Source organism: Crocodylus siamensis, chromosome 1 (genome assembly GCF_052110815.1).
Source record: "Crocodylus siamensis isolate JL-2025a chromosome 1, ASM5211081v1, whole genome shotgun sequence".
NCBI classification, from domain to species: domain Eukaryota; kingdom Metazoa; phylum Chordata; order Crocodylia; family Crocodylidae; genus Crocodylus; species Crocodylus siamensis.
Genome location: NC_143395.1, coordinates 235,779,154 through 235,802,305, shown reverse-complemented (window position 1 = coordinate 235,802,305; position 23,152 = coordinate 235,779,154). Strand labels below are relative to the sequence as shown.

General features: G+C 42.9%; 1 protein-coding gene and 1 pseudogene across 2 annotated transcripts in view; both read right to left on the bottom strand.

Moving 5' to 3' along the window:
• VGLL3 (vestigial like family member 3) overlaps positions 1-23,152 on the bottom strand; it is a 266,967-nt gene that overhangs the window by 100,486 nt on the left and 143,329 nt on the right. For both annotated transcript variants that reach the window (XM_090059622.1, XM_090059632.1), the window contains exon 4: positions 19,309-19,442. In XM_090059622.1, coding sequence (XP_089915748.1) covers positions 19,327-19,442 — 116 coding nt within the window. In that variant the 3' untranslated portion in view covers positions 19,309-19,326. The remainder of the gene's footprint in view (positions 1-19,308; positions 19,443-23,152) is intronic.
• On the bottom strand, positions 22,862-23,017 carry LOC149874304 (U2 spliceosomal RNA; annotated as a pseudogene).

Below are 23,152 nucleotides of genomic sequence, written 5' to 3'. Positions count from 1 at the left end.
CAGTCACTGACCGGTCGCTGTGGGGAAATGTGCACCCCCCTGACTAAAGTGGCACCAGTCACCCATGGGGTGTGGAGAGGAGAGGAGGTGGTGGCAAGCCCTGCCAGACAACAGAGCTCAGGAGGGAGGGAGGGAGCTTCTGTGAAACAGCAGCTAATTGCTTAGGGTGAGTAATTAGGCTGCCTACTGTTTTCTTCTTTAACCCCATAGGCTCTGGGATTTATTTCCCCTTCCCCCACTTCTCCCTCCTACCTGCCCTGCCTCCTTCTAGTTCTTGCACGGGCCACCACGCAGATTCCCTTGCCCCCTCCCCTGCTGGGCAGTGATCAGACCTATGCTAGACAACAACTGGTAAGTTAACCTGTTATCACTGGACTTATTGGTTAAATGATTAATCATTTAACCTCTCACATCTATAATAGGGTCCTACCATTAAGAATATTGGGCAATTTTCTTCATACATCTCAAACCAGATTGAGTAAGGTAGCATTTTGCTAAATTAAGGCCAGGTACAGACATTGCACTTTTTCTGATAAGTGATAAGAAACTGGTCTATAACCATAAGAGAACAGAAGTTTGGTGTATATAGCCTAATTTAAAAATGGTGGAACCTGGTCTAAGATATACCTGGATTGATGTACACCCAAACTTAGCCACAGGCAGGGAGTATGAGGGGGTGGGGAAGGGAGGCATCTTTTTCCCCTGCAAGAACCCTAGCACCTGAGTTCCTTGACCAGGCCCCATCATGAAGGGCCCCACAATGTACACACAGGCCTGACACAAACCCGTGGAGAGCCTCTGTGCTTGGGCTCAGCCCCACAAACCAGAACCCTGGCTCCTGAACACCCACCCAAAGACCCACATGGCCCTGAGAAATTATGGAACAAATACAGGCAACCCACACTGTTGGGTTGCCGGTAACACTGTTTTGCTTAGTGGTATTTCATTATAACACTCATTTTAAATTGATACCTGATTTCACTTAGTGCTCAGCAAGTTTCACTATAATGCTCACAGTCACCATCTTGGGTCATTAAAAACTTTTGGTTTCGCTTAATGCTCGTTTTGCTTAACATTCAGTTTTTCAAGAACCAATTAAGAGCACTAAGCAGGGGTTGCCTGTAGCATCATACACAAAATATGTGTAAAATACTAAAATATTACTTTTAATTTAACTGTGTTAATGCCTAAGATTTTGTCTATAGCACATGATGTTCAGTAATGCAGTGAAAATGAATGGAAAATAAAGAAAACTAATTCATAATGAATTTATTCTAACACATTCATTTCTATGTTGTGTGAGATGTTAGAAAGTAAGAATTGATATGTATTCATCTGAGTATTTATGGACAAACTGCATGTACATTTTACTGGTGGAATATCTTAAAAAATACTCACTTACTACTGGGAGGAAGGATGATTTGTGGAGGCTGCAATGTGACCCCAGCAGTCTGGCCAGTGCCAATGTGGGGGTGGTGCAGGGGACTGGGGCATATGTGCCCAGCAACCAATCAGGGATGGCCTGTGTGATCAGCTGCACTCGCCAGTCCCTGGCAGCCTATGTAGCCCACACATGCTGGCATGAGTGTGGAAGCACCCCCAACCTGCTGGCCTCAGCCAATGCAGGCAGCCTGAATGTCCCCCATCACCAAAAGGTGAATGTGTTCTGTTCACTCCCGATCTAACTATGCTGCTTATAGAAACCTATATAGTTTTGATGGATTCTACCTGAACCTTTTTGAATGTCTATACCTAGCCTAAGCCTTTGAAGATAAATGACCAAGGAAAAATAAGAGCTTCCATTGTCAGTAGATTTGTAATCTGCTTTAGATAATTTCACAGTGAATGGAGGGAACAGAGGATCATTTGTTTTATTGAAACCATCACAGATCTGCTTTTACTCACCTCTGAACACTAGTGGGAGAATAACGGGGTATTATTTTTTCCTCAATACACGTCTGTCCTGGGTTGCTATAACTAGGTACATGGGCTATGGGAGTTCAGTGTTGCTGCTTAGGTAAGAGGTCAGAGTCTACATCATGCTGCTGCTACATTGTACTCAAGGAGTCTTGGGAACTCACATGGTGATCAGAACTGCCAAGCCAAAGGCTACCAAAATAGCACATAGGATGCACCACTCATCACTCATGTCTTTGTAATACCTCATGTAAGAAAGAAAAAGCCTTTTGGAATCTTTTTTCTCATAGATAGGCCAGCCCAGCACCAGTTGGGGATTTGCACAAGTCAGCAAAATGACAGTGGTGGATTACACAATGAACGAGAAGTTTTAGTGTGTTACCATAATTTACTCTGGAGAATCCCATCACCAAAAGTTGCAAAAATGTATTGCTTACTGCATTCTCCATACATTGGATATGTTAAGAATTTAAATAATAGTAGTATGCAGAGTTCCTGCCTCTTTTATTTCCTGTTGCTGTACTGTTTCTTTGAAATCTACAGGGAATTGTGAGGAATGCGTTCATATCTGAATGCTTTTAACCTCTCTCTCTCTCTTTCTCAAGTTCTGTATTTGTCCTTTCCTTCCTCCTTTGTTCCTCTCTAAACTTTATTTCTGAGTTCTAATTACAATGATCTTAGGATATTTTTCATTAAACTGTACTGAAAAGGCAGGATATATGTTTTTCAGGGAAAGATATTGTCCAGGCTCAGGTATGGATGGTTGAATGAATGAATAATGCTGAAGGCTGAGTGCTGCAACTATGAGAGAGTTCATATTATTATAAGTCTTATTATTGTACAGAAAAAGAGATATTGTTTTTTGCCTTTTTAAGGTAAAAAGGGAATCTTAGGAATATTAAATTTTAAATCTTCAGTAAGTAGAATAGGAAAGTAAAAGTTTTATGTAGTTGATGAAAAATATAAGCTAGGAAAGAATTATATTTTTCAGCTCATGACATATCTGCTCCCAGTCCCATTTGTCAAGCACAGACTCAGAAAAAAATGACTTGTTAAAATAATATTAAATAAAACCAAAAAGATTTTTATCAGAGGATGCAGATGCCAAGAGGAAATAATTGTATTGAGTCTTAGTTTATCCAGAATGTCTCATTCCTCCACATTATTTAAATAATACTTTTGTATGTATATAGGTTTTTTTTTTAATTTGCTTTATCTAATTCTAACAACATTCCATATGTAACAGGGAACTTAGAGCTCCTGTTACTTTAAGGGAAGAACTGCAGCAGAAAGAGCCCCAGTCAGCTGAGTAGGGATTAGCTGCAGAAGGAAAGGCAGGCTGCTCATCAAGCCCAGAATGAGAACTCCTGTGGGTGGCTGGAGAAGTCACCTGACTAGGAAGGGGACAGGGCTTAGGGATCATATAGGACCAGGCCCTGAGCCAGGGCAGGCAGTGTGCCCCAGCAGGCTGCAGAGGAAAGATGTCCTATACAGGAAGGCCACAGAGGAATTCCTGGCTGACACTTGGGTTTGCAGGGAAAATAAGCTACTGTTGGTTTGCAGTGGAATAGGACTCAGGGTACGGTATAGTTTGTGGTACAGCCAGGGAACTGAGGCTTTATGTTCAGACCCAGTATGGAGTTTATATGCCAGAGGGTTGATGCCTTTGTTATAGTTTCAAACTGGTGGAGTGAGTTGGAAATATCAGGGGTGGAGGAGGTCCCAGCAGTGCCTGAACTGGGACTAGACAGGGCCAGGGGACTCAGTGCAAGGGCAGGGAAGAGACAGGGTAGAGAAGCCCAGTGCCCAAGAGGGGTAGACACCAGAGCCAAAGGCCCAGAGCCAAAGTAAGCAAGACAAAGTTTTGAAACCTAGATGGCAGGTCCAGTAGAGTGCACCTGGATTAGAGGACCCAGCAAGAAGAAAGGGGCAGAGGGCCAAAGCCCAAACAAAGGAGAGTGGTTGAATAGCAATATCTGTGGCTGTGTGTAACCAGGGTGTGGTTACAGCGGGGGTCAGATGCCACAAATACCCCTTACGGCACTAGCGGGCTACACTGAGGAGCTTGAATATATTCCACCTGTCAGACAAGCTTCAAATTGGGCTTTACTAGTTTATAGATTCATAGATATTTGGGTCAGAAGGGACCTCAGTATATCATCAAGTCAGACCGCCTGCTCTGGGCAGGAAAGAACACTGGGGTTAGATTATTTCAGCCAGGTCCATGTCTGGCCTCCTCTTAAAGACTCCCAAGGTAGGGGAGAGTGCCACCTCCTTGGAAGCCCATTCCAAATTTTGGCAACCCTTACCATAAAGAAGTTCTTCCTGATGTCTAACCTAAATCTGCTCTTTGTCAGTTTGTGGCCATTGTTCCTAGTTACTCCAGGGGGTGCCCTGGTAAACAGAGTATCTCCAATTCCTTGCTGCTGTCCCCTGATGAATTTTTAGGTGACCACAAGATCACCTCTCAGCCTTCTCTTGTGGAGGCTGAAGAGATCCAGGTACCTCAATCTCTCCTCATAGGGCTTTTGCCTGCAGGCCCCTAACGATACAAGCAGCCCTCCTCTGAACCCTCTCAAGGTTGTCCACATCCCTCTTGAGGTGTGGCACCCAAAACTGAATGCAGTACTCCAACTGCAGCCAGACCAAAGCTGCACAGAGGGGACGTATCACCTCCTTGGATCTGTTTGTCATGCACCTGCTAATGCATGATAAAGTGCAGTTAGCCTTGTTGATCATTTGTCACATTGATAACTCACATTCATCTTGGTGTCAACAATGACTGAGATCCCTTTCTACAGCTGTGATGAAAGTTCTCCCCAAGCCTGTAAGTGTGCTGGTGATTCCTTCTCCCTAGGTGCAGCACTTTACATTGATCTTTGTTGAACCGCATCTTATTCTATTCTGCCCACTTTTCCAACCTCTCCAGAACCACCTGGATTCATTCCCTACCCTCTAGTGTGTTAACTTTATCCTATAATTTGGTATCATCTGTGCATTTGGACAGAGTGCTCTCCACACCCTCATCCAAGTCACTGATGAAGACACTGAACAGCACAGGCCCAAGGACCAAGACTTGAGGGACTTCACTGCTCGTATCATTCCAGGTCGATACTGACCTGTCCACCACCACTCTCTGGGTGTGACCCCTAAGCCAATTTGCCACCCACCTGACTGTGTAATCAACTATGTCACAGCTTCTCCATTTATTTTTGGGAATAGGATGAGATACTGTATTGAAGGCCTCCTCAAAATCCAAGTAAATGATTCCTGCATCTAAGCATTTTGTGACCTGGTCATAAAAAGAAACAAGGTTAGTCAGGCAGGAGCTACCTGCTATGAATCCATACTGGTTGCCCTTCAGCATTGTTTTTCCCACTGGACTTCCACAAATGTGATCCTTAATAAGTTTTTAAAAGGTTTTCCCAAGGATAAAAGTGAGACTAACCGGTGTATAGTTACCCGGATCGTCTTTCCTCCCCTTCTTGAAAATAGGGACCACATTGGCCCTTTTCCAGTCCTTTGGGACCTGACCTGAGCACCATGGATACTCAAACAGCCATGCCAGTGGCTCTGCTATGACACTACCCAATTCCTTCAGCACCTTTGGATGAAGATCATCTGGGCCTGCTGACTTAAATTCACTCAGTCATTCTAAGTGCCTCCTCGCCAAGTCGACACTAGCAGTTGGTGAGCTGGTATCCCTTTTGTTCCTGTCTATGATCCAACTGGGAGATTTGTCCTGATTCTGGAATACAGAAGCAAAAAATTAATTGAAGAGCTCAGCTTTGTCCCCCCTATCTGTCACTAATTACCCTAGTTTGTCCTGTAGGGGTCCTATGCTACCCTGGACCTTCTTTTTTACTCCCTGTATAACTGAAGAAGGATTTTTTGTTTGTCTTTCATTTTTGTTGCCAGCCTAAGTTCCATTTCTACTTTGGCCTATCTGACTGTCTCCCTGAAAGTCTGGGCCAAATAGGTATACTCCGCCTTCGTAGCTAACCCCCTACTTCCACAGCCTCTATGCTTCTTTTTTGCCCCTAGGCTTTCCTGGATTTCCCTGTTCAGCCAAGAGGGTTTCTTGGTGCCTTTGGCTCCTTTTCTGCACCATGGGATTGTCTCTGTTCCCACAGGATTGCTCCCTTTCGGAATGACCAACCTTCCTGGACTCCCATCTCATCAATGCTCATGTTCTTCAGTGCCTCACTAAATAATCTCCTGAGCACACAGAAGTTATCCTTTCTGAAGTCTAGCACTTCTGCCCAACTAGTTATCTTTCCCACCTTACACTAGCTAATGAATTCAATCAAGTAATGGTCACTGTTCCCTAGGTTGCCTTGTGTCATCCCCTGTAGCCAGCACCAGGTCATCCCCTGTAGCCAGCACCAAGTCCAGTAAGGCGTTTCCCCTAGTGGGACCATATACCTCTGGTGTTAGGTGAAGGTTGTGTATGCAGGTTAACAACCTATAAGTTAGGCTGCTTATATTGAATGTTTATGATCCATTATGCTGGAGGCTGATGCCTCTAGTGTAGGCTTAGAGGTTTACCATAATATAATCTAAAGCTGCATATCTGATCCTTTCCTCATCTGCAGGAGCACATATCTGTCTTATGAACTGTGAATATTTGCATTTCTTTACTTTGCCTATTTCTGTTAGCACTTCATTGTTTTGTTTTGTTTTGTCCCCCCTCCCCGATATTTTTTTGTGCATAGCTGTTTGGATCATGGAGTTTTGGCGAAACCTCAATTATCCTCTATGTCTGCAGTTTAGTTAGGAACACTGCTAGTCCTATTGTATACCCATATTAAATACATCTTTTCTTTCAGACTTTACTGTGTTTCTTTTGAAAGTTTCACACAATAATTTAAGTTCATTGATAAGCCCATACTTCACTATGTATATTCTAATATTATAAAAGTCTTAGTCCGTTTGGCTGTCTGTTCATGACACTTTATTCACTGGCCTCACCCCGCTCCCTGGCCCTGCTCCTTAGAGGCAAAGAGGGAAGGTTGGCAGGGGGGGTGGGGAGGGAAAAGGGCCCAGACCCGATGCAGCAGGTGGGGACATGGGAGCTGGGGGGAACCAGGCTGGACAAGAAGCAGGGTCAGGGCTGGATACAGGCTCCATCCCCCTCCTGCCCCATTACAGTGGGGCCAGAGGGGCTGGCGTGGGTGGGCAAGGGGGGAAGGTGGGCACAGGGCCAGATACAGAGTGGTGGCAGCATGGGGCATTCTGTCCCTGCTCATTCCCCACCTGTGTCCCCCGTCATTCTTGATGGGCAATTCGCTAGTCCAACCCGTAAAGATCAAAGGGAGCAACTTTCCCGGGTAAATTTAGAGCTTTATTCTTGGGAGTTATGGGAAATAAAAGATTGGGTGGCCTAGAAGAGTCCTTAAATACACAAGCTTCTAGCACTAGCAGGAAGTGGGAAGCAATTTTAGGAGCCAGGCAAGAGGTGATTTTGCAAAAAGCCAGCACAACAAGGCCCTCAAAGAGAGGAACAGGTATAGTCTACACTGAGTTCTACCTAGTGACATAATGAGCTAAGTTGGTGCCCAAGGAAAATGCTGTAGGACAGGGGTTGTCAACTGTACATGTACCCCTGGGGGTACTTGGAAAGGAGCTAGGGAGTACACACAGGCAGGCAGGGATAGTTTCATAGTTTCTAGGGTCGGAAGGGACCTGAGCAGATCATCTAGTCCAGGATGGAGCACCACAACCCACCACCCCATGCTGCCACCTCCCAGGAGCAGAGCAGCGGGGCAAGGGCAGTGGCTTTTCTCTGCGGGCCACACAGGCACCACCCAGACTGCTGGAAGGGTGGGGAGAGCTCACATATGGCCGCTGGCACCACCATCCACCACCCCATGCCGCTGTGTGCAAATCTCCCCTGCTCTGTGTCCAGCCACCACCATCCCCTCCCCCCCACCAACTCCACCAGAAGTGTACCCAGCAGGGGTACAGTCCTTTAAAAAGGTTGAACACCCCTGCTGTAGGAAAGTAGGAGTGGAGGTGGAGACATGTGGTTCCAAGAGCAGAATGGAGAAGAGGGCATGCAGTTCCAATAGCACCACATAGTTTTCAATAGAGGACAAGGAGAAGGAGGGGGTGGGGGGCAGTGCCAGCAGTCCTACCTATTCTAGGAACTCTTAAATATCTTCTGGCTGAGCTACTGCTGCCTCAGCTGTTCCACATAAAGCAAAAGCAGCAACAACCTTCACCACTGCCACCAGGAATGGGTTTGGAGTTCCTGGCATGGGTATGCTGCTGGGGCACAGACTTTGTGGGGGTGGGAGGTAATTTCAGCATCCCTCCTAATTTGGTGCCCCAGGCAAGTGCCCCTCTCACCCACCCCTGATTGCATTGCTGGCTTCACCAGAGGAGGGATAAATAAATAGGATGTCCCAGCATTTGATCTATGGAACTGGCCTACTAAACAAAGTGCTCAACAGCTCAAGAACAAAGCAGGGGTGAGGTCAGGGGGAGCCTTTTCTTAAATGGAGTAGTAACATGAGCATCCAAGGCCTTTCTTGGTTCTGGAACTTGTAGTGGTAAGGGTTAACTCCCTTACTACAAAGTGATGTCATCCACAGGAAGTGGTTGGTTGACCATTTTGGGTCAGCGGTAAGTTGTGACAATAAAGGCTTAATGAGAAAAAAGCAGTCTCCCTGCCCCTTCCTAAGATCCAGAATAACACAGAACTCAAGTAAATCATAGGTGGAGTTAGGCAGGTAAATTCAAACTCATGATCCTAAAAACCTCTGACCAACAGCTCCTAGCCCCAGAAATGCCTGAACTCCATGGTGCCATACTTTACAATGTGGAATCTGTCATAGTTTCTAGAAGTTTGCTGCTACACATGCCCAGAAAAGTGTTCAGAAGTTTGGGACAGACTCAATGGGAGTGGGAAATCATTCCAGCACTGCTCCTAACTTGGCACCTGAGGCAGGTTCCCCTGTCACCCACCCCTAGTTACAGTACTAGCCCCACCAGAGAAGGGATAAGTAAATAGAATGACCCTGCATTTAACATGAAACTGGCCTACTCACCAAACAATAAGCAAACTCTCATGCATAAGTCAAATTTGGATCTAGAAACTAGAAGTCCTTCTGCCTAAGTCTCCTGAAGTGTCTGATCCAGTATGTACTCAAAGATTATGTTTAAGACATGCCAACACTGGCAATTACCAACACTAGCAGTTGCCATTGCATGGCAAAAGATGGATTGATAGAGAAGGAGTCATTTCTGTAATGACTGTTTAAATGTAAACTTCATAAATAACCTTTGGATGTATAAGGGTCTTCCATATCTTGGGTGAGTGCTCAAATCACTAAACTGCTGTACAGAAGGAGCACCAGTATCAGCACCCAAGTCCTAATTCAGCAAGTACATAAACCCATACTTAACACAAAATATGTGAGCAATCCCAGTGAAGTGAATGATATTACTTATGGACTTAGAATTAGAGATAAATTCAAACTGCTTTGTTGAATTCACTCTTACAGTATTAACTTAGTGGGCTAGTTTAATTTAGATTACTAATACTATACAATGTTATTCAGTGTAAGAAGAAAAGAATATAACCAGGGCAGGATCTTTAATTTTCAGACTCTTCCTTACATGTCAATGATAGAAAACTTCAGGATTTAAATATGCTACCACACACACAGTGAAATAGAGTACCTAAACCCCAAATATGATTGCCCTTTAGTTCAACAGTTAGCATATAGCAGAGTGCAAGTTTATTACCTCATATTATCTACACCTCTTCCACAAAGCAGTCTATGGGTCTTATTACATGATAAGTTTGGAGCTCTTAACTTGGATTATCCACACATTAATGCTTGAAACTAACGTTATGCACACATTAGATGGCTCAAAGTTACGACACTCCAGGGCAAGATTCTCTTATTTGTATTACCATTACCGGGCCTGTATTACACTAAGGTATAGCCACTCCAAGCTGTATGTTAGTGTAAGCACCCCACCCGCTTCCTCTTGCCTTCTGGCCCTGCTGCCCCCAATCATTCCTGCTTTCCCCAGTAACCCAGATCCCCATTCACTGCCTCTCACTCCCACTGATTTATGGCTGCCCATACTGTCTGTCCTGGGGAAGCAGGCAGGAAAGGGTTAACTGACTTGTCCAGCTTCTGCCACAGCCACTGCTGCTGCTGCTCTCTGGGTGGCTGTCCCCAGAAGAGCAGCATCCTGGCTCTTCCCCAATGGTGGGGAGCAAGTGATTCTTCTTACCTTTCAGTTCTACAGGCTGAAGTGCAACCTGAAGTGTGACTGTTCCAAACTTGAGCTAGCGCTAACACCCATTGACATTTGTGGGCCTCATAGGAAACACCTACACATTGCCCTATGGTGATGTTGTCACTCTCCCATGATCTAGTACTTCCAAATTTTGCTACCAATCATGTCTAGACACCCATGGACATTCTGTTGCTGTAGCACATCACTGTGGTGACACAGTATCATGTGTAGATGCGTCCACAGTGTAACATGTAACAAGGCCCTATAGCACTGGTCTCCAACCTTTCTGGGTAGGAGATAACTTTTTGAATTAAAAAGCAACCCAAGACCTACCCCGCCACCTCCCCCCCGCCACAGGTCAGTCTGTGGGCAAGGAAGGGGCAGGGCAGATCAAGGTGGAAAGAGAAAATATTATTTGGGGGCTCACCCCCCACAGCAGGTAAGTCTGTGAGGGAAGAGGTGTGGGGGGAGGGCAAATTGGGGCCCCAGCGGTGAGGGAAGGAGCGGAGAACTAGCAGGAGCAGAGGCTGGTGGGAGTGGGCCTAGCTGGGCCAGGTGGTGGGGCAAGTGGAGGCCCAGGGGGTATGTACTACCCAGGCCTCCACTTATCCCCCACTTCTGCCAGCCCCTGATCCTTCTTGTGCCTTGCTCCCTCCCTCACTGCTGGGGCCTTGATCTGCCCCCATGGCAGTGAGGGAAGGAGTGGAGCAGGGGCAGGACCTGCATGGGCAGGGTGGGTACCTCAGCCCCAGCCCACCCCATGTGCAGATCTGGGGTTATGCACACCCTTTGCCCTCCTGGGCTGCATGTCCCCCCTCTCCTCGGACCTCCCCAGATGAGCTGCTTGCAGCTGCGTCCTATGCATGCATCTACTGTGCAGCGCCTGCCCCTGCCTCACTCCCCCTTCACCGCTTTGCATGTGCCCCTCCCCACCACTGCTGCAGCCACTGAAAGCCCACGGCCAGGCTGCCTTATGGCACTACTACTGTTCTGCATTTGTGAGAGCTAAGCCCCATTAGCCCCACTTTCCACTGCCTATGCCTCTGTGCCTTTTGCCACGAGGTAAATGGGGCTCCAGCTGGGCCAGGGGAGGTTTGGAGCCCAGGTGGCTCAACCAGGTGCTGGGGTGGGGGGCTCCCACCACTGCACACACCCCAGTAGAAGTCCAGGGGGCACATGCACCCCAATATGTGTGGGGCTCAGGGCACAAACCCCAGCATGCAGCGGAGGGCACTAGTCCCTGGGCCTCTGTTGGGGTGCATGCAGCTTGGGAGCCCTCCCATAGCCCTGGACAAGCCGCTTGGGCTCTGACCCTTCCCTGGCCCCAGAGCCTCTATAATTGTACGACTGTTTCCATATTATTGGTTTTCCTATATTTGTAAGAAGTGATATTCCTTTCTAACACTGTTATGTCAGTAACATTTGTGTAGACTGGGTCCTTGGCTCCTTTGCAAGCACTTAGATGACATTTGAATATATATTAGGATAAATTTGAAAAACCACAGTAATTATCATTGCATGATCAACATATACAGCTTCATTTTTGTTATGAGGAACCTTAATTATTCTTTTAAAATGAGAGATGTTCTGACATTTATATGGAAGATATTTATTTAAGGATAGAATACTGAACCACGTGCTTGGTAGTAGTACTATTTGCTGGGTAAATGATTCTTTGAGTAGGAAGTAGCCTCCACATAATTCTTTCCCAGGGACAAAGTAGAATAGTAGTGCAATGACTGCCTATTATAGAAATTTTCCCAGTACAAGAAAAAAAGAGACAATACTGGACAAAATTGTAAAAAATTATGGGAATCTAGAGGTAGGCTCCTGCAATCCATTTTTAAACGACTAAATATACTAAGCCAATTTTCAATAGACATGAACACTAAAATATGAAGTGCCAGGTACTCCATTCTTCTGAAAAGTAAAATATCTTTTTAGGTACTTAAGAGATTTCTGAGCCTTGTGACTATGTTTTCAATAGCAGGAGGAAGGGCCAAACTCATCTCTGGTGTAACTCCATTAATTTCAATAGCAATATTTAAAGTGAAACTAGCACAAGAGTGCTGAACCCTCTTGATATATATACTTAAAACATGAGAGAAAATATATTTATAACATTTCCTGTTGTTTTCTTCTTTGTTTGCTAGCAAGTCCTTCACAAAGCAGAAGAACTGCCTTGGCAGAACCCTGGTTTTAAAGCCATACAGTATCACTGCTAAGCTATTTTAGGGAGTGTACTATTAGGCTGAAATCTACCAACACATCTATTTAATGGCAAGTGAGTAAGTAGTCTACTGAAGTCAGGAGATTTAATATACTGCTGGATTCCTTCTTTCAGGGTGCAAACTCCTAAAGGATCTTAAGGGATTTAGTGCTCAACTCACATTAAGGTCTAATAGCAACTCCACTAACTAGACCACTATGTATGAAATTTGCTGACATTAAAACTCAGAGGTTCAGAGACTAAGCCAGCAACAGTTATATTTCATGCTTCTTCCATACTCGTGCTGTGTCAGAACACTTATGGCTGGCAATTATGTGCCATATGAGCAATTTGCCACTCAACCAAAGTCATAAGAAGAAAAGGAAGTTCCAATTCCAGTAGTACAGTTAAGAATATTTTGGCTTATTTCCCTCAAGTCTCTGCTACGTCTTTTGAAATTTCCATTGGGTCCATTTATTGCCATATTAAAACCTAAGCTCCTAACTAAAAAGAAAACAGCTGTTATGTCGTATAATCCTTCTTGTGTACAAATCAGGTTGCCACAACACAATTTGTGTTGCACAGTAAGGTCTAAGTATTTTTTAATGGCCCAAATCATACAATGTATTTTAGGCAACTATTTTTATACAGCCCTTACCCTTTTATTGCACAAAGCTGCAAAGGAATGTTTTGCTCCTCACATTAGGTTTGTTGTTAAATCACAGTGTATCTTTTGTCTGGTGAATTTCTTTGCCTTGTGATATTTATTCACAAAATGTTGGGGTGATGCCTCTGAAGGGCTCTTAATATATTTTTTAAATTAAAGTTTAAAGGGTTATGTCCAGATAATAGGAAGATTTTGTGCACAAAAATGTTAGGCCTTGATAAGTAAGAGAATGCGACCATTTAAAAGTTATTAATCTGTCATAACAAAGCATTTACTATAAAAAAATAGCTATTATATGGAGAGAAAAGTGTGGGTTTTTTATTAAAACACTAGACTGGGACTCCAACAAACTGGTTTCTTCTTCCAGCTCTCTCATAGATTCATTGTATGTCCTTTAGCAAGTCACCTAACCATTCTGGGATTCCTTCTCCCCCTGTTTGCCCTCTATAGAATAAGCTTGCTAACTTCCTTTTTTCTATCCTTTTCCTGGCTGGTATTTTTAGACTGAAAGGACTTTGGGACAGAAACAGCCCCTTACTATCTATAGGGAGATTTGTTTACCAAGGAAACTTAGTTTCTTTCTTTTTACATGCTGCTTTCAACTTTAGTTCACCTGATCGAGTAGTTGCATATGTCAATGAAAAAAATCCACCAAAGAAGGCATGCATACCAAAGAGTCAGTGCACTAAGCATGGTCTGCCTTCCTGATATTGGTTAATTTTACTGGGTACTCCTCAAATCAAACTGCAGTAGCAAATTACAAGATGTTAAATACATTTCATATTGCATTCCTATTTAGAGCTTTATTGAAAGCTGTATTAATAGTACAGTTCTCATTTTGATAGCTGAAACAGAAATTTAAAAAATTAGTTACAGGTCAGCCCAAACATTTTGTTTTCAGTGTATCTAACTCTCTCTAAAAAAGCATAGTCAACTGAGATGGGTGGGAAGCTGGGGGTAGAAATTTTGAACTAAAAATGTTTCATGTTGAAAATATCAAACCAAATGCTTATGCTTTTCTAAATCACCCCTATATTTTTAGACAAAATAAATTTTCACTCAGTTCCATTCCTAATCTTAACATACTTTTTTAAAATCAATTGTAGTTGTAATTGCTAATAATAATTTCATTTTAACCACAAGGTTTATTCTAAGTTACTTTTATGTGAAGATAATTAACCACTGGAACAATTAACAAAGGCCATGACAGTTTAAGTTCAGTTCTTACTTACAAAGGGCTGGATGTCTTTCTAAATGACAGGCTACAGCTCATCCAGAAGTTATAAGCTTGATGCCTAATAATGGTCAAGTTCCGATATAAAACAGGCTGTAGCATATCAGCCCAGACGGTCATAATGGTCTATTTAAGTCATATAAAATGAGATTTGATATGAAAGATTCCATACTATAAAAGCATTTGAGAACCCTTGATGTAGAGAGTCACTAAACTGTTTATATTTCACACAATAGTGGCAAGCACAGTATGAGAAATCATGGTCTCTGTAAGCAACAGAATTATAGTGTAGAATATGAAAGATTTCTGAAAGTTTCCTAAAGCTGCCTGAAAAACTATAAAGGCTTTGTAATGTATGAACAGAACAGGACTCCCTGGCAGATTGCTTTGCAGACTCCATTGCACCTGAAAGACACCATCGAATAAATTCATCCAGAATGTGTACTGCAGCTGCCACTTAATAAACAGGGTTGTTAAAAGTAATTTTATTGCAATCCATAGACACAAACCTATTATAGTATTAACAAATAGGGGTGTTCCGATTCATATTAAAAAACATACTTAGTTAATTGTAGGAAATGCACTGCTTTGATTTGAGCATGCAGAGCACCACTGATAATGTCAGAGAAAAAACATGCCTAGTTGAAGTGTTTTCAACCACTCAGCATGCTTAAGAGGACTAGATCAGTGCAGTTTTCCCGCATGAACAAGATTTGTTTTCCTTTCACCTCACTTTAGGAACCACGATTTAAGCACTGTGGTCAAATTAAATGCAGAGCTTCCGAAGTGTGAGTGCATTTGAATGTTATATACTCTGCAAGGTATAAATCTATAATCATAGCCATTATCTCACTGAACAGCCATTACAGGACTTTATGGAAAGTCTGCCCCTACTTGCATCAGGGCAACTGAATTGTTTTTCATGCATAAGTGTTGTGCTTAAAATGTTAAGACAGGAAGTTCCCACAAAGAGAGCACATTTAAAGTGAATCTTTAAATCTACATAGCAGTACATCTAAGGAGAAGTATTTCTTTTAAGAGTACAGGATTGCTCAGTACCCTCTTGAAATTGAAGTCTAAGTGAAAAACAAGGTTTTTGCTTTTATTTTGATAGCTACATTTAATAAAGTACAGATTTCTTTGTATAAAGAGGACTCTTGTTTTCATATTATCAATCAAAATCATTTATAGAATGCTGGGCACATCTACATAACACGTTTACTGTGCAGAATTATCTGCACAGTAAAAATCTTGGCATCTACACACATGCCCCTATCAGGCTAGAGTGAACTAATTTACTCCATCACAGGACAGTATTTGTAAATACAAGTACTTTCCTGCTGCAGAGTAAAACACCTCTGTGGACACTGCCTAGCTATCTGGAACATGAGCGAGCTTCAGTGTCGGGATGCCTACCCTGGCTGAACGTACTGCACCTGAATAAACTGCGGAGCTTATTGCTCCAGAGTTAATTGCTCCCAGGCACACTGTTTGAATGTGTGCCCAAAAGCAATTAACTCCCGAGCAATAAGCTCCATAGTTTATGTAGGTGCCATAATTCAGCCTGCAGGACTTGAACCTGTTCAGCCTCCAAAAGAGAAGGCTGAGGGGGGATCTTGTGGCCTGTTATAAACTAGTCAGGGGGGATCAGCAGGCATTGGGGAAGTCGCTGTTTCCCCAAGCACCGCCAGGAGTGACCAGGAATGACGGTTACAAGCTGGCAGAGGGTAGGTTTAGATTAGAGATCAGGAGGCGCTACTTCACAGTCAGGGCGGCTAGGGTCTGGAACCAGCTTCCAAGAGAAGTGGTGCAAGCTCCTACCCTGGGGGTGTTTAAGAGGAGGTTAGATGAACATCTTGCTGGGGTCATTTGACCCCAGTATTCTTTCCTGCCATGGCAGGGGGTCGGACTAGATGATCTGCTCAGGTCCCTTCTGACTCTACCAACTATGAAACTATGAAACTATGAAACTATAATTGGTCATGTAGATGCATCCACTAAAATTCTCTTAGAATATTTAGAAATGTTCATGTGAGAGACCCAGTAAAACCAATTTAAAAACACAAACCTTTAAAATGGCTCAGTAAACAATGAAGGAAAGTTAGAACAACCTTGAAACCATCTAGGCAATTAATGTGATTGTTTTGCCGCATCAGTTTTTCTCTTTTGACAAAACCAAGAATCACTGGAAACAGCTAGAAGTGAAACACATCTTTGAAATTTCCCAAATAGCAGAAGTCTTTTATAATAATGCCCACTAGGTGGCAGACTGAGCCTATTAAAGGGCACATTATTATTCCTTACCTGAGGTAAAAAAGTAACTACTTGGCTAGACTTTTGCAGGACTTTGCTTTACAACTAGCCCCACTCATGCCAAAGCAGTGTAATAATCATCACCATAGAAGAGTGATAGAGTCTGGCTAAGTAGGTGAGCACATGTATAGACAGCCAAAGACTACAACAGGTGGGAATGTTTTTGACGCTATGGATTCCTCTTAGAAATCTCTGAGTTTATCTTGTGAACTATGTGTAGGTGTTTGTACTTGTAACACTGTGGCACCCTTAAAAGGATGCTGGTTAAGAATTAGTGGCATAAAAATTGGCACCCTGGTGTGGAAGTTAAGCAACTGTGCCAGTTGTGATAGAGGATTGGGCCGGGTGCTTTCACATTGCCCTCCTCTCCTGACATATCTTTCTCCCTTGTTTTTCTTAATGCTTAAGAATAGAAAGTACATTCCCTGGAGGAGCTCCAAATATCCTTGAAGGACTCAGTCTATTTCCAGGCTGTCCAGGTTCTGTCTAACACTCAGGTTCCTTTAGCTGCCTGATTCTTTTTGTCTTTTACTATACAATAATTTCTGTCATTGCACAACAGGTAGAAAATGCTACCAAATCAAAGTACCGCATTTACTCAAACATAAGATGACCCCCAATAATTAGATTATACAAAGGGAATATGTATAAAATTATTATCATTTTCCAGTTATAGAATCTAATTATTGGAGATTTACTATAAATTTGTCAACCTCTCACTGCTGCAGCAGAGTAAATAAAACTGGGAAGTCAAGTAGTCTCCTTACTCTCTTTCCCCTTCCCCATCTCCTTACTGTCAGGTCCTGCTTCTCCTCAGAACATGGAAGTTAAAAGCAAATTTGAAAACAAGGTCCTTGAAATTAAAAATGACTGTAGCATTTTGCATATAGTACACTTCTACTGACCTCATCTAGAATTACTGCATATTATCCTTTTTTGAAACTGCTGAAAGTTTTAATACAGGTACTAAGCACACTTTGATTGGCATTTTGGCACTGCCTTACATGTAGTACAAACTGGGCACATCTACACATGCATTAATGCACATCAATAAACTCCAGAGCCATTTGAACATGTGCCTGAAGAGCAATACACTCTGGAGCAATAACCTCCGGAGTTTATTCATGCTCAGCATGTTGAGCCAAGTCAGAGCAGACTCCAACTAGCAGGAGGTCCTGGAGGTCAGCTCAGAACTGCTCCTCCTCCCTGCCCCACCAACTCAGTGTGAAGTACTATCCTGCTGCAATGTAAATTAGCTTACTCTGGCCTAAAAGCAGTGTGTGTATAGTTGTATGATGTTTACTGTGCAGCTAATTAGTCAACTGCACAGTAAATGTCTCATGTAGATGCGCTTACTATGCACAATATTAATTCAAAGCCAAAGACTTGTGAAGTACCGCATAGGTGCTGAAGAAACAGGAATAATTGGAAAAAGGAAAGAAAAGCACAGCTCGCTGTAGGAGGGAAGAGGGAGTCTAAATGTAGTCAAAGTAGTGGCTCACCATGACTTGGAAAAAGAATCCACATTGAGAGGGACTGCACTTAATGGGCACTACCATATATTTAGAGATCTACCTAAATCACATTTGAAGTGTGCTGTGTAGCAGTTCCTTTAATCCTGCTCTTTTTGCCCCCCTCCTCCCACATTGCTGAATGGCAGAGGGACCCCTGCAGCCTTGCCACTGCTTTTAATAGCTGAGAGGCAAAAAACATGGTTTTAAATATGCTGCATTTTTTTGCCAGGGCCCCTCAGCCAATCAGAAGCAGGGGAGGGTTATGTGGTGAAAATATAAAGATTGAAGGAGCTGCTGCACAGAGCACTTCTGGCACAATTTAGGTAGATACCTACATATTTTTATTCAGATAGGCTATACTAAGATATCCTTGTAGTCTTGTTTAGTTTTGGCTGCATTTGAGTCACCTTCATAGTTGTTCTCCATTTCTGAGTCTATACTGCTTTTGCCATAGACAGTGGGAGCATCTACACAAGATGCTAAAAGCACACTAACTCTACTATGCATTAGCACGTCATGCCAAAAGCCATACTAATACACTATTGCAAAGTAGAATTAGTCTGCTGCGCATTACTGTCACTTAAAAGACATGTGCCGGTATGATTACAGAGCATTAAGTTAGTATCTGTTATTACAGGTACTAAACTTAATGTACCATAATTATGATGCATTACTGCATGTATAGGCGTGCCCAATGTGTTTAATATGGCTTCTTTGTATGTAATTTTAAGAAAAGATCATCTTATATTTGAATAAATACAGTGGGTTTTATGCTTATAGTATAACAATATAACTGACTGAACACAATGCAGGGCCCATGGTCAAGTCTTTCAATGAATGTTTTTGACAGCTGAATGCAGAAAGGCATAAGTGTTTAAGTGGCTCTGAAGACAGAATTGGGAATAGATTATGTCAAAGTGGGGTCAAGTATACAATAAAAAAAACTTTTTTTTCCCTTTCTTTTTCAGCACAAATGATGCTTCTAAAGCCACCAGCCCTTTCACCTCATCACTAAGCACTTTGCCTCTAATCACATAGATTTAAAACCTTAATTATGCCTATTACTGAGAATGCTGTTACTCAGCATCAAAATTACAAACTCTAAAGCTGATCAGCAGGACAAAAACAAAGATGCATTTGACCTTTAATGATATTTCAGAAAAATATATAACCCCAAAATAGTGGAAATACTCACCTTTTCTTACTTCAGATTTTAGATCTTAGGTTGTTGCTTCCATATCTTTACTGGGGAGCCTTGGCTAGGAAAGCTGAAGTTCAAATCTGTATTCCATGCCAATTTCAGATCTCCTAAGGATTCCGCAGTGGATCCTTCAGCATAAAGTGAGGGAAATTCATGATGTTTAGCATAATTAAAAAAGGAGAACTTCTTTTAGCTTTAATGTTGCTGGTATGCATCATAAAGAAACAGTAACAGGCATTGTTTCTGCTCCACTCTTTACCTTTGGCCATGTAGTTTTAGTACTTAAGAACAGCAATTAGAAAGTTCTCAGAGCTAATCTCTTGTCTTCTCTGCTTATCCTGTAGCTACCACTAAATTATTTTCCTTAAGGCAATTAATTTTTGTTTGTAACATTATTGTGCTAATAAGTACCAGCCATGGTGTCCAGTACCATTCTATACAACAACCTGCATGCAGAACATTCTGTTCCTTGTTTTAGAATTGAACCCAAGAGTGCCCTGGGCTATAACTCAAAGTAGGGTTTTAGTAGCTGTGGTTATTCAGGTAGTGGGAGGAAAGTACTTAGCTGTACTGGTATCTAGGAAGTAGATAAACTATGAAAGCCCATACTTGAAAGGAGGAAAAATGGGTGTGTTTGAGGAAGACTTTGGGAAACACTGAGGAAGCATTATGGATACAGGTTTGCTATAAACCCTCTGCATGACACTTAGACATGGATAGAGGTCTTTTATTAGGGAAAAATATTATCAGAATTATGTTCTTATAGAATACTTAATTCCCAGACAGAGTGGATAAGAAATACTACTAATAGAAGTAAGGCCCAGGTATTTCTGAATGTGATTGACTGGATTTCCTCAAACAGTGAACCAGAAAGAGGTAATGATATTTTTCACTAAGTTTTGGTAAGTAATGAAGACTATATAGAAGAGTTGGTCATACAAAATAACCTTGGGCCAAACTGACTAAAAAATAAATGCATAATAAAAAATTATCTCGCAAAAGGATAATAAAGAATTACATCATAAAATCAAATGACCTGAAGAGCCCAAAGACTGGAATTTCCAAGTATAAAATGCATCATGAGGCTACTGGAGGTGGATTGGCTTATACTAACATAGGATATTCCTCTGATAACTGATTTTCTAGAAAGAAGAAACATTTTGTTATTAAATCCAGAATACATCTGCTACCCTTGATACAATGCCTTATCAGAAATTAAACTGAAAAGAATGGGCTGATACAATAATTATAAAGGTAGATGAGGAACTAACTGAAGAGGAGATGACAGTGAATTCTACTTAGAAGGGAATTATTGTGCTGGAGCAAGGTTACCAGTGGAGTTCCTCAAAGATTGGTCTCGGGACCAAGTTTATTAAATATTTTTATTTATGAACTTACGGTCAAAAATCTGATGAAATTTGCAGACAAAGTTGGAGGAAGATGTGACTATCATACTAAAAAAGACAAAAGCAGATGATCTTTAAGTCTGGGATAATAGAAAAAGGATTAAATATAATAGTACTAGCTGCTAGGTCATATATGTTGGGACCAATAAAAACATAAATAATTTATATTTTAAGGTAAAGCTCATCAGTTATAAGTGACAGAGGAGATTAAAAAAACAAAATTAGGTAAATCTCATGATTCCATTCTGTGACAGGGGGCAACTTCCTGGCCAGATTCCAAAGCAGCCAGCCCACCTGCCTAGGGCATTCTGTCCTGTCTCTCCTGCCATGACTTGGTTGTTAACTTGATATATTAAGTTGGAGGCTGCCCATTGCTTGCCCAGATGCCAGGAGTGCTATCCACAGCTCTGACCCTCCCTACACTATGGCCCATGCCTCACAGATGGCATCCAGATTATGATTACTTCTCCCGGTCTGAGGCCAGGGCAGATTCAGCCCATAATGGGTCTCCATTCACTCTCACATTCACTCTGTCCCACTCTCACAAGGGGCCTCTTGAACTCCACCCACCCCGGGCCACACTCCACTGCCCTAGCTCCTCTTGAGCAAACCGTCATGGACTTTTGGGATTAGCTACTCTCTCCCTGGTACCACCATGCAGCAACTTCAGTTCCCACAAGTTCCCCTACACTACATGGTATAGCCTTAGATCAACGCTGGGCTCCATTTGCCCCAAACTCCTCACTGGGCAACTCTACACCACCCCCCACCCTGGGGTCTCCTCCTCATACTTACAACCAGCTACTTACAGGGCTGGCCCTTGTGCTGGCCTTCAGGCTTACCCCCAATTCGGCCCTACTCTGTGCAGGGCCTTAAACCATGTTTACCAGCTACCCCCTCCAGGATCTCACATCCCTGCTGGGCTCAGGCACCTGCAAATGAACATACCTAGCCCCACTACTCCCACAGCTCTAATGATTACCCATCAGATGGTGGGGGCAAGGGTTAAGGCACTGCTACCTGCCTTTCACCAGGCCTACCTACCTTGGTAGGGTGCAATTTTAGGTCATGATAGGACCAGGAGCCTCCAAGCCATCTCCCTAGCTCCTGCCCTTACCTCCAGGATGTTCCTGAGCCATAGCTCAGCCGGCTGATTTTTTTTTTTGCAGCCACTGGCAGCAAACTGCTGCCTCCCCTTATATAAGCTGGGTCCTAAAATGGCCACTGTAATCAGGCACCTGTCAGCTGCCTGCCTCAGCCCTTAAAGTGGCAAGCTGCCACACATTCCTATATGATGTAAGAAAGAAAAGGATACATTAATTCCTAAAATGAAGGCTCAGATGAGGTCTGGAATATTGTGTATAATTCTGCTCACCCAAATTTGAGGAAGATGTATTCAAACAGGAACTCAGAGAGAGCAGGACTGCTTGAATAATCAGATACATGGAGTGCCTATCATAGAAGATAAGACAGAAGCAGGCTGGCTTGTTTAGTCTAATGAAATAAATATTGACAGGGGACACAAGTGTTCCCTTTTCATTTGATATATGCATGGAAGAGCTATTAACACTAAATGATACGAGCCTAGGTCCTAGAATAAAAAGGTACAAATTGGTCATAAATATTTAGGCTGGACAACTGAAGAAGCTTCCTAACCATCTAGGCAGTGAAGTCTGATACAATCTTGAGAGGACTGGGAACAAGAGATTACCATATTTGCTTGAATACAAGATGAGGTTTTGGGCATGGGGGAAAAAGCCCCTCATCTTATAATCACATACAAGGAAACCTCACTAAATACATAGTTACCATTAAGCTGCTGCCAAAAGCAACTTGTGCTCAGCAGTGGAAACCAACTAGGAAGTTGATTAAATGCAGTCAACACGGAGCATAACTATGAAACACATGGTCTATAAGGGAGAACATGATGATGGGAACCTTTGTTTTCTATTTTGGCCCTTAAGTAAACACAGGCAGCTGTTTCCTCCACAAGAAATTGGCACTAGGCTTGGCCTGGAAGTCTTACAACACTAGGTTGGCGCCAGGAGGGCCAGAGCCAGCCCTAACACCCCTCCTCCTGGTGCCAAAAATGCTTGATTAGCCAAAAGGCTGAAGGGAACCTTTTTTTTTTTTTTTTTCTGTTTTTTTGCACCGGTCCTGGAAGCACTGTAATACCAGGTCAATGCATGGAGTGGATGGAGCACGCTCCGGTTCCACCACCCAATACCAAAAAGAATCTGCTCAATATAGACCTCCTATGGAGGACATATCAGAGACAATTACCCTGGGGGAGCTCGCCTACGTGGTCATGCTGCTTCCCCTGCCGGCTGAAGGGAACCTACCCCAAGAATATGTTAACACAACACATCTGAAGAAGATATAGGGCAATGCCCATTGTACACAGACCCCCTTCAGCACTGAATCTTTTTAGA